The sequence below is a fragment of the Poecilia formosa genome, unplaced genomic scaffold (genome assembly GCF_000485575.1).
Source record: "Poecilia formosa unplaced genomic scaffold, Poecilia_formosa-5.1.2 Scaffold525, whole genome shotgun sequence".
NCBI classification, from domain to species: Eukaryota; Metazoa; Chordata; class Actinopteri; order Cyprinodontiformes; family Poeciliidae; genus Poecilia; species Poecilia formosa.
The window spans coordinates 261,934-278,332 of record NW_006800464.1 but is presented as its reverse complement, the minus strand read 5'-3'; the positions used below and the strand labels follow the sequence as shown (position 1 = coordinate 278,332).

At 39.3% G+C, this 16,399-nt stretch overlaps 1 protein-coding gene across 3 annotated transcripts in view; it reads right to left on the bottom strand.

Annotated features, from left to right (window-relative positions):
• Positions 1-87: 87 nt before the first annotated feature.
• Positions 88-16,399, bottom strand: part of phkb (phosphorylase kinase, beta) — a 113,168-nt gene continuing 96,856 nt past the window's right edge. For 2 of the 3 annotated variants that reach the window (XM_007540221.2, XM_007540223.2), the window contains 13 exons: positions 16,247-16,329; positions 14,572-14,662; positions 12,120-12,178; positions 10,407-10,569; positions 9,824-9,905; positions 9,157-9,214; positions 6,160-6,250; positions 4,815-5,020; positions 2,845-2,979; positions 2,398-2,527; positions 1,406-1,513; positions 1,127-1,267; positions 88-1,031 (listed from right to left, as the gene is read on the bottom strand). In XM_007540221.2, the coding sequence (XP_007540283.1) occupies positions 894-1,031; positions 1,127-1,267; positions 1,406-1,513; positions 2,398-2,527; positions 2,845-2,979; positions 4,815-5,020; positions 6,160-6,250; positions 9,157-9,214; positions 9,824-9,905; positions 10,407-10,569; positions 12,120-12,178; positions 14,572-14,662; positions 16,247-16,329 (1,485 nt within the window). In that variant the 3' untranslated portion in view covers positions 88-893. Of the gene's footprint in view, positions 1,032-1,126; positions 1,268-1,405; positions 1,514-2,397; positions 2,528-2,844; positions 2,980-4,814; positions 5,021-6,159; positions 6,251-8,839; positions 8,931-9,156; positions 9,215-9,823; positions 9,906-10,406; positions 10,570-12,119; positions 12,179-14,571; positions 14,663-16,246; positions 16,330-16,399 lie in introns of all 3 variants that reach the window. The other variant, XM_007540222.2, reaches the window with a different exon arrangement.

The window sequence follows — 16,399 nt, the reverse complement described above, 5'->3', positions numbered from 1 at the left end:
CACACACACACACACACACACACACACACACACGCACACACACACACACACACGCACACGCACACTGATGGAAAGACAAACAGAAGAAAATTTTTATAGTCTCTATCATTTTATTTCAGATAAAAATATGTCTTTTACACATCTGGTTCACTAACAAACACAATAAAGCTCTGATGAACAATGACGACTGTGATGGCGTCCAAAGAAGTGTGTTTGGAGCTTTAATCAGTCCTGCTAACGGGTGCAAGCACATTTTTTTCACAGATACAGAGAAGTCTGAAGGATCTCAGCCCAAAAAACTTCACATGAGCAGTAGGCATCATCATGCAGAGCCCTTCTGAAAGCTGCTTTATAGTTAACTACATTCAGAAACCCTTCCCTGAAATCTATGACAGGATGTACCTTGGAGAAGGACTCAACATGCTATGCTAAACACTAAAACATGTACGTGCTGAGGAGAAAAACACACAAAACTGTATAGGTTAAAAAAAGGTCAGGTGTGGTGGTTCTCTGTCAGTCTACCAGTTTATTTCCTGTGAAACTGGCAGAAAACAATAGCAAAGTTAACTGCTTTCTAATTTAAGTAATCAGTCAAACATATTTAGTCTCCCTTAGTACTGAACACATAGGTAGGCTCACAATTTTAATGATAATCTGCTAGATTACAGAGAATTATATCTGCTGTTGAGATACAGAGACCAGTCCCACCTGAGCTTTGTTTGTGAGCAACATGAGTGATTTCTGAAGAACCATGTGACCAACACACACCTTTTAGACTTCTATGAAAAAATACCTCAACATTTCAAAGGATTCGAATGCATGCAACGGAATCTAAGTAAGCATTGAAATCCAGGTGAAGCAAATTAGCGATGATGACTTTACATGCTGTAAATCTAGCTAACAGCACACGGGTCGTCCTTGCAGGGCTTCATGTCCCCTTGCAGCAGCTGAATCATCACTGCCTTGGTCAGGTAGCTGGAGGTTCCTCTCTTTCCTAGAGGCGGTGTGTTGTAGAATACCTCCATGTCATCCTGGGGCCAACAGTCACAGTTAGGGACTTGCTTCAGCAGTTGTAGTTTGGCATGCTACAAGTGTAACCAGAGAGGTTCCTCAGAGGCTTCCGTACCTGTTTCTCCATCCCGTCAAACCGACTCCGGTCTCTCTGGAAGTCGTTAAATGCCTCCTTCACCAGACTATCCAGATCCACCTTGTCACCAAACTCCAGCTCGGGGTTTCTCTCCAGCACTACGGCCACAACCATCAGCAGCTAATGGTGGACAGGAAGGCAAAAGACAATTAAAAGAACTGAAAATACAAAGATTTTATTTTATTATGTTTTTTAGCTAATTTTGCTTCAGCTCTACTTGCTGCATGTTTGTTGGTGTTAGTTAATGGGGTTCTTCACCTCTACAATGATTTGTCTGTACTCAGGCAGGTCAATGTTCTTGAGTGTGTCCTCCACCAGCAGGGAGAAGTTCATCTCGTACATCGTCATGTCTGACAGTGTTGGTTGCTGCGTAATGACAGAGAAGACCTTAGACATGTACTGTTGTATCTAGCAGGGTAGGATGCATTTTACATTTGGAACAGGGACTAAAACATTGTGTATGATGCTATAGCAGCTTGTAACAACGTTGAACAAAAACAAAGTGGAAAAACGTTGCCTGGTCCAAGTTTCGATTTGGTTCGAACCAAATAAAAACAGAGATCCGTCCTGCTTTGCATCGGCATTTTTACAACCGATTGTGATTAAATTTTGAACAAACTTTTAAAATGTTGCAAAAATGTAAATGAAGCAAATTAGGCGTGTTTCCATCTACTGGTTTAGAGTGAATCAACCAGCAAGATTTCGTCAGGTGTTGACATTACGCATGGCTGTAAGAAACAGGAAGCAGAGATTGCCAACTAGCATGGACCGTATATACCAGATATATGGGGAGAGGCTTTCAGGAATCTGTTGCTATTGTGCAAGTTGTAACTTTTCTGTCAGTAAATTCAACCAGTATTGGTGATGTTACATGCTGTCTGGAGACATAGACAAAGGAGAAACAGGATCAGTCACGAGGTAAATGTTCACTACGGCAAATATGTTTCCATCTCCCCTTTAAGTAGCTTAAAGGGGAGATGGAGAGTTTTCTAATTTTTTTTTTTTGCAAGATTGAGGAAGTTATTTAGAATTTAGCCATTTCCATCAACCTTTCCTAAAGCGATACTTCAAAATGCAGATAAAAAAAAACGCTTCTGGAAACACGGCTATTGATTCAGGGCGGCGTAGAGTAATTGAAATGCCTTGGGCCCCAAGACCAATTTAGCATTGTTGCTGACCATGTTCATCTCTTTTTGACCACAGCATACTCATCTACTAATGGCTACCTCCACTGTAAAAGGACTGCGTACCTGTGGGAGATGAGTTCCACCCACCACGATACCGTTAGGCGTCCTCTCCAGGATCTGCCACACACGGTCATAAAACCCCAGAGGGGTTCTGTTCAGACTGCCGTCGATCTGACGCCTGTTCAGCCAAGACCTGGGGTAAAAACACCAGAGCCTGATGAGATCACATCCTCAAAATAAGGGCAGCTGTTGTCCTTTAAAAAAGATTGTTTTTTAGTCAATGCTAGTTAATTAGATAAGATAAAGCCTTATTAATTCCCTAAGGGAAATTGGCTCCTGCTTTAATTAGATGATCTGATATAAACCAAGGGAAGAAGACAAAATAATTAAACATCAAAGAAGATGTTTAAACATACCGGAGTGACCAAAGATGCTCCGGTATGTTTAAATCTGTGAGTTAAATGGAAAGTGAAAGCATATATTTAGTTGGATAATGCATCGTTTATGTACCTGGCAGTGTGCTGCGGCTGCAGGACGTCCAGCAGCAGCTGCTTGATGTCGCTGGGAGAGAGCTGGTAGATGTCCTGAGGTGCCAGGTCTCCAGCTCGGATCTTCAGCTCATGTTTCATGGCCTGAACGATCCAGCTTGGTGTCCACACAACAGACGGATTACGTTAGAGATTACAAATGAAACCTTCTACAGTCACATTGCAAAGAGGACATGATAAAAACCAAAGCTTAACTTCTTAACCCTCATTGATGTCACTCAATGCGAACCATAAGTACCTGGATCTCTTACTTTTTCATTCTGCCTGAGGCCACCCGGTGAAACTTTAGAAAAGAAGATCAGTTTCTTTGGGGATCCATATTTTCTGGATCCTTACACTTGCTTTAAAGGCAGAACAGAAGTTCAGAAGTGATGCCACTTCTGCTCTCTGACCTTTGACCTCAGGTGAAGTGTTGACTTGTTGTTCTTGGTCTTTGTTTTACTTCCTTTATTATAATCTTTTATTACTGGTTTTTACACCTCTTGTATGATTGTGTACCTTTTATCTTTCATTTCTCCAATCAGGGCAGATTCAAGGATGTAGCGGTCAGCTGTAAGATTTATTTCCAATGTACTGTTGAGGCTGTTAATGATTGAAACGCTGTTTTTTTGTGAAGTCCTGCCTAAAGATTTAAAGGTCACAAACATCTAACACCAGTACCCAGCTGGGGCCTTGATGTGCTGAGATTCCTGTTTGCCCTTCTTTTTATATAACCAATTTAAATAATACTGCAGATGCTGTTATAAATGGTCTCTATTCAACAACTGCTTAGAGAGTTAGGATCTTTATACACAGTTTATTCTTACAAAGAAAACTGCATTTCCAGGAATCAGAATAGTTTTCGGGGCCTATTTTTGTCTGTTTTATTTCCACTGGAAGAAGAAGGACGAAATCAGAGCAGAAAGGACCGTTGGTTACTCTTTATGGGAAGAACTACAGCTGTTTTTCTGTGACTGAAACTTTCCTATTTTCTTGCACATATTTGGGAGTCAGAATTGCTCCAGCTAGTTCACACATTTCAACACAAGAGTACTCTTAGCTTCTAAACCATAACTGCTATGAAACAACTAGATATCAAAGTTGGTTTGCTCTGATTTCACTGTTTATTTTTTTAAATAACTTGTAGCACTCTGCTGTGGATCATTAAAGCTGATGCTCCTTTAGATCAAAACACACCGAACCTGTTGGGGTTTTTTATTATTGTCTGACAGCATTCGTCAGATCAATGGAGGCAGACATGAAATCACCGTAAGCCTTTAGATGATGGTTTTTATGTCCCTATTCCAAATAATTTCCACCATCATAAGTTTTTGCATCTGTTTCTTCTAATGAGTTAAAAGTTTGTTTATATTATTAACCAGTGTGGCAGATAAAAGCTGGAAATAGTCATTTTCAAACACCAAATTACAGAAATTACAGATTCAGGCAGCTGGATTTACAAAACATTCTGAAGGCGATTTTAGAAGTCTAAAATTTAGATCCACCTTTGGTAAAAAAAAAATCACCATTTTGTGTTCCGAAATGCTTCTAAGATGGATTTTCTCTTTGATTTGTTGCTGTTAGGGCACAAAGCTAAACATGATTTCTGTGAGACAAAGTGCGCCACTGTTGGTGAGCAGTTAACAAAATCCCACACAATACGCAAGCCCGTAGGCACTTTCAACATTTTCAATTTTCCTGATAACATGACGCCTCCATCCAATCGCAGAAAATTGCAGCGTGGGTAATTTGGAGCGTGAGAGAAACGCAGAAAACAAGCCACATTACTGAATCTCAGAGGGATTTGACAGCTATTGGTTTCTTGAGTTTTTCTCTGGCTAACACCAGGGAGGGGAAAATTACATCCAGGCAAACATGCTGCATAAGAAAATCCCAATTGGTAAAACACATAAAAGCTGCTCCAGGTTCAAATTCAGCCCGGTATCGTCCTACCCGACTCTGATTTTGAGCATGCCACTGAACAGCTCGGGGTTGTTGGAGATTATCCAGCCGATGTGGATGACCAGCTCCTGCTGGAGGACAGCTTCCCTCTCCCCGCCCAGGGGAGAGCACTTGCTGTAGATGATGCCCTGGATCACTCCTGGAGACAGCGGGTTGGAGATCACCTCCTCCTCATGCCCAAACAGACCCAGGGTCACCTGGTGATCATGTGCAAACAAAAAAAAAAGTGCTGAAAATCTACCAAAGTTTTCAGCAAGAAAGAAGAAAAAAGAAATAATGTGCTATTATGCAGACCACTTTATCAGGAGACAATTTCAATATGTCTTCTGTTCCTTCAATTTGAAATTGGCCTCCTCTCTCAGAGTCAAAGTGAGAGAGTATCTGACACCTTTGTAGTTTTGCTCAGGAGGAGCATCAGAGGAAAATTACACCATGGCAAATTTCACTGATGAGAGGACACGCTTTTATGTTTTTGCCTCCATCTGATGAAACTCCGAAAGGTAGACGCATCGTTCATCCGAGTGTCTAAACGGATCCGAGCGATAGCGCGAAAGCCTGCAGCTGAAATGAAGTTTTGGATTCCGTGCAGGATGCGCTGTCAGATTTCAGTAACAATGTGAAATATAATCAGAATGAAAACTCACTCAAATGGGACAGCGCTGCGTTCTGCCTCTACTTAAGACTTTATTGTAAGGAGAGGAGCAGCATCCGTCTCCAATTTTAAATCGGCTTTTCCAATCATGTTGAGAGGAGCCTTCCCTCTTGCCTCATTGGCAATCTATATGCAGATTCACACCTTGAGCTACTTCAGCATAATGAAATACCTAAAAGTGTTCAGAAGGGTAAAAATGCAGCAAGATAACTGGAACTCTCGAGAGGAGGCTAATCTCTGAATACCACTTGAGAGAGAATGATGCATTGAAAGGCATCCGGCATGATGTGGTGAATCCACACAATTCACGAGTCAGTGTGTCAATCGTGTATCCACACAAGTTGCAAATTATTGTGTTGCCAAAGGGGGATTGGGATGGGTGATGGGGGGCGGGGGATGGGTTATGCTTGTTGACTTGCTGCAACTGCAACTACAGCTTGGGTCCAAACACAGTCCATGTAAGCTTTGATGAGGGACATGCGCAAGCAGCTGGCCCAAATAGTTCCCATAGGATACAGCATGAGGAGCCTTCAGCGATGTAAAACATCGAGATTGCCCTTTTTCTGCTAATCAGTGAAGATTAAAATGACTGGCCAAACATGCCGCCAACAGTTTTCCCCAACATACTGCGCTTAGTGAAGGGGTAGATTTTACTCAGGCCCCTCTGTCTCTGTGTCCACTTACCTGCTTGCCTTGCACTAAAATACTAGTAATACTGGGGGCAAGGCTGTCCACTAGCTTAGTTAAGAGACTGGCAGCAAGACGAACAACAGACCTAATGGGCGAAAAGACACAAGAACATTCTTGAGATATTTAGGACAAGTAACAAATTTACAGCTTGGACTTTAATATGCACAGCGCCTTGTAGAAGTATTTAAACCACTTTTAACATTTTGTCATGTTACAACTGCAAATTTGACTGCATTTCATTGGGATTTTACATGATAAGCCAACATAAAGTGGCAGAAGTTTCATCAAAAGTAAAGGACTTTTCGCAGTTAAATAAGGAATGTAAAGCAGACACATTGCTCAACAGAACTGGCAAAAGCCCCTTCTCCATCGTCAAGTCTCACTCTAGCCAGTTACTGTCTAGTTCGGATCTAACCAAGTTGGGTTTTTCTACATTGGCAGGGTGTTTCATCAGCGGGAACTTGTACAGGCTGTGAGCACGGACAAGCTTTGGTCAATGCGCTTATGATGTCCTTTTATGAGTGTACCCCTAGGTGGCCAGTTTCTCTGAAGTCGCTTGCAATACATTTAATCGGTGCCAGTTGATGCTTAAGTCGCAACAATCTGTCTGGCACTGACAGAGAGAGCTGGCTGAAGCACTTCCTGTGGAGAAAGGGCTAAAGACTCCTGAAGGGGTGTTGAGACATCTTCAGGAAAAACTGAACGAAAGTCAGATTGCCTTTGATTTAAGCCTGTTATAGCATCTTCTTGCTGATCCAGAGTTATCGAAAGGTTGGTGTTGGTTTATCACAGTAAAAACCAAATAAAAATATTTAAGTTTGTATCCATGACAAAATGTACAAAAGTGGACCTTCACAAAGCACTGTAGCTTCTTCCTTTGTATCCTTTGTAAATTGTCCAATAACACCAAGGGTTACAGGAAACATCTACAATAGCAATGTACTGAAAAGTGTTCATCCCAATCACAACGAATCATTTCAATTCTAGAAGTTCCAATATCAAGTTTGCTTTCCAGTAAATATTTTAATGTTCACGCGAGTTTCAATTTATCATTCATGAGTTTCAACGCGGTCCGCTAGATGCTTCCTCTTGTCTGCAGGAATCCTATTAGGAAAAAATGGCACACTGAGATGGCAGTTATCTAAATACAAAGCCAGGGATGATTAATGACACACAAAAAGGATTTACATTTCTTACAGCAGGGGTGGAAGCACGGGACGATGTTGTGAATGAGGTCATGAATAAGCTGGAACACAACCTGCTCTTATTATATGCTGAGTAAAAGTCCTAATCAATTTTTCTACCTGAGACGTTGCTGTATTTCATGATTACATTTGTGGGGAAAACAAAGGTACAGCTGGGAAATCAACAAAACGTTAAAGTTTAAAAGGCATGGTATGCTGTCAATGCACTGATCCTTAGAAAACCTATTTCAAGCCTCACTTGCTGGCCCATGTTAGAAAAATGAGAGCATATACACAGTTGAGTATGGGAGTAGTTTTCCTACCAAGCAAAACAAAACAAACAAAAAGACTATTCCATCTTTAAATGCCATAAGTGCATTTCTCTTAGCTAAAAATGTTGATGAATAAAACAGCATACAATAAAAGTTGTCATGTCAGGAAGCATAACAAAAGCAAACGATGAGCACAGAAAGCACTGGCCACTGATGAGAGGAACAAATACTCAGTTATGACATATGAAAACCACCTGCAACATTTGGTCAGTATTTGTGGATGAGGCCAGCAGCAAACCACAATTCAAATAGAAATTTGACGTTGTTTCAAATGATTCCACACCCAAAATAAGCACAAAATACAAAATCCATTTCTATGATGGACAATCTAAAAAGTAGACAATCTTTGCTTTTGTGGATAAGAAAGTTGTTGACTTTTTTTCCACTTCATGAACTTGTTTACTCTTCTGGCCATCCCGAGGTATTTAGATAGATGGACCTAGGGTAAGAGTCAAAATCTATTTAATTTGCAGTGCACGGCCAGCCTTTGAGCCATTGGGAATGGACTTGGAGGAAGGGGTTCAGCCTCTGTGGTTTTAATGTAAAGAGAAAGCCAACACTGACCACAAGCTCAACTCCGGCTTACATCCAACTCAAGGTTCCTGCAAGCATCCTAGCTGGCTCGCCAAAATCCTGACTGTGTGAGCCAAGGTTTCATTGTTCCTACATCAGTTAATGCACTAGAGATACAGCAGTGTAACAAATTGACAATATAGCCAAAAACCTGAAAACCCCATTTTTAGGTAAATTAGAGCAAAGTGAATGTTGGCGACTTAAACTGAAGAATTTCACATTAAAAATTATGTTTAAAAAGAGACTGGTCACATGTAACTACCTGCTGTCTTATGTCCACCTATTTCTATTTTGTTTTTATTTCTGTTGTCTTTATTCACATTAATCACAGTTTTTCTAATTTGAAGTTTTTAGATCATACAAAAATGTACAACTGTTTTGATTATAAAATAAACAAATGTATTATTATTATTATTTGTAAAATTAAATAGGAACATCTTAATTTTAAGGGTTTATTTTTTGCGATTACAAAGAATGGTGAAACCTTACAGGTCAACACACAGCTCACACAGCTCTCCAGCTAGCCAGCTAGCTAGGCAACTAAAACATGCGGGAACATTTAATGTGTCGCCCGCTGAACTTTACCTGTTTCCCATGAACCAGTATTGTGGTGATGTGAGGGGCTATAGAACTGGCATACTTCTTGGTAATAGCAGCAGCATGCCGCACTGCCAGCCTGCAGTTTATCCAGATCACGTAACAGTTTGTTTTATTAGTTTGTAGAAGTCAGGACAATGTGATTAAATTAATTTCTACAGATACAAGAAATAACAAAAAGCATTTTAAGCTACTTTCAGAAGAAGTCTGTCTCATGAAGTCATAAGGCCACTAAATGACACTACATGTTCTGTGATTATGTTTTGAACAAACACTGCTTGTGTGTTGAAATGGGAATACCAGACCAAAGTTTTCTGCTGCCGGCTCGTCTGTAGATTCTCTCCAGTTCATCCATGAGGTTCTCTGGAATCACAATATGGCTGGTTTTAGAAGTTTTTCTAAATTTTGCCCTTAAATGAATATGGAAAGCATGTAAGATTAACATAGTTTAAACATAAAAAATAATTGTATCCCAGCTCCGGCCCTTCAGAGACGATATGTTGAGGGATTTACTGTAAATGCTTTCCTGCTCCAACACACCTCCATAAAAAAAAATTCATTTTAGTTCTAACTTTTGCTTAATTTAAACAAATTTAGATTACTAGATGGATTTCTTTAGTATTTGGTAGAATTATCTTTTAAATAATATGCCTTGGTTCAAACATTTAACATTTCTATTCATGAGCTTCTTGCCATAGTTTGCTGGGATTTTGGCCCAATGGTTTATAGGCTGCAGTTTATTTACAGTGAATGTAAATCTCTGGTGTGACCAGTGGATGTGTTGGAGCGGAAACACATCCAAAAGTTGCAACTCTTGTCCATCAAAGGACCAGAATTGGGAATCACTGCATGTATCAACAGTATAAAACTGCTAACTGATCGTCTTCTAAGATCATTGTATAATTTCTCCTAAACACCCTGGGTGTTCTACTAGAATCCTTATTTATGAACTAATTTGCAGAGTGCCCATACCATCTTTTGCCAGGAAGTCTGGTCCTTCTCTTCTGAGGAGGATACAGGCGAGCTGAGCCTGACTGGCCAAGCAGTTGCAGTCCTACATAAATATGCAGGCAAGCAGAATAAAAAAAAGATGAGAGCAAACTCAATATTTTTCAGAAAACAAGAGAAAAAAGGATATGTTGGTATCATTAACCGACTTAACCTCTTACACCCTCAGGGGGTATAAATAAATTAAAACTTAACATTTTGGGCAAAACCTTTATGCGGAATAGTTTTTGAAAGATCAAAGCCTCTTTTAGCGGATAATAAAAAATAAAAAAAAATTTAAAGGTACGTGGAGCCTTTGTTTACAGAGCGAGCCGAGGTCACGTGGCAGCTGGACCCACCGGTGGGTCCATTGTTCATGGTTTATAGTAATTGGAGTATTGATTTTGATACTAAGGTGCAATAGCTAAAAAAACAACCTGATCATATTTTAGTTGAAATGCTGCGACTTGATCGAAAGTTTTACATGCAATTCTTTAAAATAATTTCTCTGTTTAACAAGAACACAGTGATAATCCGGATCATTGTTCTGTTGAAACAATCAGCTTACATGAAACTTCTGCAGGATCTCATAGGTGGGCTTGTTCTGCCACTCCTCCACGCTGATCTCCGGCTGCTGCTCCAGGTCCGAGGCGTTGGGTGTGCTCGTCTGCCTCTTCACCTTCGAGTGCTTCGGCAGCTCCAGCTCCTCAAAGCTCTTAAACTCTGGGATCCTTTAGCACACAGAAACGGACTGCACATGTCTCTGTTTTCTTAAAATGAACCAAATTATAGCTGCTACCTTCAAGCACAAAAATAAGACGGGACTAAGCTTCTGTAAGGGCATCAGCCACCATGTGACAAGTGACACAAAACTCATGTCATAGTCTCAAACTAGAATTGCAAATCATAATTAATGTTGGAATTATGTTCAGATGATTTAACTTCAAGATGCACATCTAGTGAAGGTGTTTACCAGATAGAACTGGTAAAGATCTGGAGATCATCACCAAAAACAAGCAGTCAAAATATCAGAGGAAACATGCGAAAAGCTGATTAGCAATAATAAGATACGTTTGATTGCTGTAATGTCAATGAAATATTTTTCCACTGATTATTAGGCAAAAATGCTATTTTTTTAAATTAAATAAATAGAGCTCAATTATTTTCCCCCTCCCCTGGCTTTGGTTTATTATCTATTGAGCGACGACTGTCACATTTCAATAGGTGAGTGAAATTTTTAATCTAAATCTGCTATAGAGAATGGATAATTCTGAACTAAAATGTGCTTATGTACAAGTATATCAATAATGCAAATAATGTAAAAAAGTTGAATATTGGAATCTTATGGTGTCACTCCTGAACCCCTCAATGGTTCCTCAGTCTGAACACTGGACACATTTATCCAGCTTAATCCAACATGTCTATTCTTCACACATATAATAATAATAATAATAATAATAATAATAATAATAATAATAATCATCATCATCATCATCATCATCTAAAAACACATTATATATATAACTAAAATGACCTCTCATATAGTGTATTAGTTATGAATGTTGAGGCAGCCATATAACTACATTCCTGATGTCCTTCACATCTCATTAGCTTAACTCCTAAATATCTTGCCCAAACACTGGCACCTATGACCTTAAATTAATCACCCTGTGTTTTAATGCCAGACGTAAACAAGATGTAAACAGGAAAAGCTGTAAAGGAGAAGTGTGTAAAATCAACTTTTTTATTTTTAGTTTTACATCACGTTATAATGTTATTCCCTCAGCAAAAACATATGTGGAGTGTTGCCTTGATTCGTTCATTCATGTTTGAGAAATCTTTTAATCTCCATGGCAACCACTCAGCTTTGTGTGAGCCTTGTTGTGATGACCTCCTGGAGGCGGAGTTTCAGAAAGAGGAGGAGTTTTTAAAGAGACATAGGACCAATTTCAATGTGTTAAATTAGGAAGTAGATTTTTTTTGCCATATATAAAACACTTTTATGACAACTGATGTTAACATAGTTACCTAATTTTGCTATAAAATGCATTATGGGCCAGGAAAACACATAGTACAGCCACTTTAAGAAGTATGTGACAATGTCAGTTTTACTGAACACATAAAATAATGACACTGTTCTCCTTTCGATAAATTTTTGTTTTCCGTTGGCGAAACAGAGAAAGCACTTTAACCTGAATTTTCACTTTTACTGCAATCACAGCAGAGAAAGCATTCACATTTAACGAGGAAAGCGTGAAGAAGCATGAAGGGAAGCTCTTACTCTGCCTCATTGACGCGAAGGAAGTCCAGCTGCTCCACAAATGCTCCTGATATCAGGGTCTGTGAAAATAGCACATTTAAAAAAACTATAAAGTTATTATTCTGGTGATATGGCCCCAACCATCCAAGAGACAAAACAGTCATAGAGGATCCATAATGGCTTATGTGCCAGCAGGAGTGGAGGAAGCAATCTGGTACACAAGGTTTGTTGGGTGACTCAGTAAACATAAAATGCTTCAAAAATGCTGTAAAAAAAAAGAAGAGATCCAGCTGCAAGGTGCAAATCCAAGTGACAAATTTCATTTTTTAAACATTCACAGCTGCTGCATGTAACGATAAAAGTTAGAAGATATCCAAAGAGGACTAATAATAAAAAAGACGCAATTCAATTTTCCAATTTCCCCTCCTCCTCAGGTCCAAAAGTGATATTAGCCATTCCAGCTGAAGTCAACTAAAAAACAAAATGAAGTGGCGCAGGAGACGAGCGATTGTGCTCTCCATAACAATGAGATGATGAAGAGTTTCAAAGCTGTGAGTTAGCTGTGAACTGAATGGCAAATAGGCAAAGGGTGGGGAAAAAAACTTTAAAGTTAAAAAAAAAAGAAGGGTCTTGTGTGGAAGTCTCTGTTGAGCACCGCAAATACAGTCTGAGAGGAGTTGGAGTAGGAAAACTTGTCGGGAGTTTGACAAAGACGTTAGTTAAAGTTACCAATGTTGAAAGTAGTTCTAGTTCTACCTTGGCCTCATTTTCCTTGCAGTCTGCTCTGTGGAGTGCAGTTGTCTCAGCGAGTTTAACTTTGGGATGCTTACAGTTGCATGTCCCCATGGTAACCTCTGTGGGAAACTTAAATGACTCTAGAGCAATTTATATTAGAAACAAGACAAAGGCTTGGAAAGACAACAACTCTGGTCTAAATGCTTCATGTCATCAAACTAATTTTGATGACAAACTGAATCAACATTTAAATGATGATTAAGGTTAAGAAACTAACTAGATTGGTACTTTGTGACTGGTGCATCTACAGAAACACCTGCCACTAATTGGTCATCGTCACATGGGGCAGAAACTTGGTTAAGCTTGGATAAAAGCTTTATTATTGAGCTATGATATAACTCAAGTGTGTTTTAGACTCACAAATAGAAATTCTGTCACAATTTTATGACAAAGAGCAGAATTTAGGGTTTCACAAACAACATATCATCTAATTTCTGTAATATCAAAGCAGGTTCCAGAACGTCGCACTACTACCACCATGTTTGACTGCAGGCATTATGTCCCGTTTCTGAAAGGTTGTTTTATTCTCATTCCAAAAAGCTCCACTTTTCACTGTCTCATAAGTCCACTGAATATTTTCTTAAAACTTTAAGAAAATATTAAAATCCATATAGAATTGTCTTTTGGTTCTTAGAGGCTTTTACTCTTAGAAATGTTTTCGCTTCCTTTCTTTCTTTTTTTTAAACTACTGAATCATGAACATTGGCCTCAACTAAGGCAAGCGATGCCTGAAGTTCCTCAGATGTTATTCTGAGGTTTTTTGTGACCTCCCAGATGACGTGTGAAATCTTAAAAAAAATACATGGATTTTGTTTTTTTTTGAAAGAGCCTTCCTTCTATCTTGTAACACCATGTTATTATTATTTAGACTTTACTCTCGTACAAGTTCGTTCTTGTGATTCTTTCCTTCGTTCTTGTTATTGTTTTTCTTAGTGTGGCTGGTATCGCTCAAACAGTGAGTCAGACAAAGGTGAAGGAAAAATTAAAGTTAATACTGCTGAACAAATAAGGGACTTTATAACAATGTCAAGGACAGAAACACCATGCAGACAGAAAAAGCAGGGGAAAAGTTTCTGCTTTAAAAAACCAGCAGGATGAAGAAATAATTAAAAACAAAGAAACAGTGCAGTTAATTCTCTCACCTGTAAAGATCGTGAATGCTTAAGAGTCAAAAAGGGATTTCCTACTGATCCTTTGAGGAAAACATTTTCACGGAGAACACACAAAGATAGAAACCGAGGAGGAAATGGACACAATGACCTCCTGCTCAGCAGAAAATGTATCTTGACCAAATACATCGTCAGTGACCTTTCCACGGAATGCACCTTTACAAACCAATACTATCCGTTACATTCACTCTCCAGCTTCAGTCGTGCCGGAGCAGGTCAGACGCAGTGCACTGATGCAACACTTTTTCATAACGCATTAAACTGGCCTTGGGGAAATGCTTTAGGGCTGCTAAATTCACTGTCGTTGGAGCTGTAAAAGCTCTTCATCCCTCATGTCCAATATTTAACTCTGAATCCCTTTCTCAATATTTGAACTCCAATAGAGTTCTAATTGAAAACTTTAGTGTTTTCTTTCATAAAGAATTTAAAGCGTGCTGCTGTTGTTAACTCAGTAAAGCACATCCTTCCACTTTTCATTCCAAACACGACGCTTTTCTCCATTCACGTACCTGAAGTCTGTCAACGTGAACTTTGACCCCGCCGATGACTCCTTTCTTGAAAGAGGCCAACATGTCCAAGACTGGATTGAAGCGGCTCCCTCTGGGTAAGATAAAATGTTTGATAGGTGAAGCTGCCAGTCAGACTTTCCTTGAACATCAGTCAAACTCGCTTTAGTTTATCAGGTGTAGAAAAACTTGGTCAATTTTTCTATTCATTTTTATTCCTTTGTTGAACATTGATCTGTACACACTTTACCCTTCCCAAAATAAAAAAAGCTTCCACCTTCAGACATTTTGTGGTGACATCAAATAAATTGTAAGCTCTTAAATTTAGTCATAATTTTTTCTTCTTTTCTCTGTACGGCAGCAGCAGAACGTTTGAGCCATATATGAGAACACATGGCTGTCTTAAAGATTTGTCAGCAATAAAGCACATCGACCTGTTTGTTAAGAGAAACATATTTAGAAATATTTACAAGGAGTTTTGCATCTTTCCTTATTAAATTCCTTCCAAAATCTACAGATAGAAGAAAAAAAGATAAGAAAAAATAACAACCAGGCAGATTGAAGTCATTCATTCTGCTGCCTAAGGCTGAGGCAGCAATGTGGTAGAAGTAAGTATTACTGCCACCTGCAGGTGGGAGTTGGCATCACTTAAACCTGATGTTTTTGACCCTTTTTTTGGGGGGGGGGAGGGTTTGCAAAACATGTGCAATATTAGCACGTATAAATGTGGAGAATTGTTGATTTTGTGTTAATTTTCCCAATTAGAAGATGGTGAAAATGGAGTCAAACTACACAAACACCAAAGAGTGAACTCCTTGGAAATGCAAGTGGTTACCCTTCAAAACTCATGAAAACTGCCATCAAATTCAATAAATCCAGCTGATCAACTCAGTGTTTGTGCCTCTGGTGACGTTATTGACCTAAACACAGCCAACTGGAATTTTCAGGGTACGTTTAAGAAAAACTTATTAAGGGGAAATCCATATTTTATTACAGTAAGCTTGGTTCTTACTGCCAGCATATATCTGTTAGAGGGAAAAAAAAAAAAACATGCGACTGGATAATATCTTTAAAACTTGATTCATTCTTGATTTCTTTGCTAGTCACAATCAATCTTAGAATTCAAAGCAAACGTGTAGTAACCATGCAATCTGGAAATATAACTAAACTTCAATATCATTTATTCCGTCCTCTGTCACCTGCCGTACGGGTCATCGTCCTGATCAATGGCAAACTAATGGCTATCGAGCTGCTGCTATGAGCGCCCATTGATTCATTTTTGAGCGCCGCAGTGAGGCTGTTTAAACATTTGTAGCGCATTTAACATATGGCTCCTTGGGTAACAGTCAATACTTCTGTAATCAGCCCACCAGCCAGGCTGTAGTGATACAAATGAGAAACATTATCACCCAATCAGCAGGCAAATACAGTAGCACCATTCTTCTACTTAAGATTAATGGCACACACAAAATGGAAAAAGGGGTGGCAGCAGACAGGGAGAAAAGGTAGACAAAAAAACAAAACAAAACAAAATGAACTGGCTTTTTAAAAGCTTCACTGCAGGCGATAAATATAGCGATAGTGACGCAAAACGAGACAGAAGAGAGAACGCCTTGGGAAAACGGTCACATCAAAGTAAAACAGCGGAAAAGATCTGGAATGTGAGCGTGTGTATTACTTGATGTTATCCTCGCGGATGAGAACCAGGAAGAGTGGACGTCCCTGCATCTTCCAGCACTGCTTGATGAACTGCAGGGCGTTCTGCATACACACACACACACACACACACACACACACACACACACACACACACACACACACACACACACAC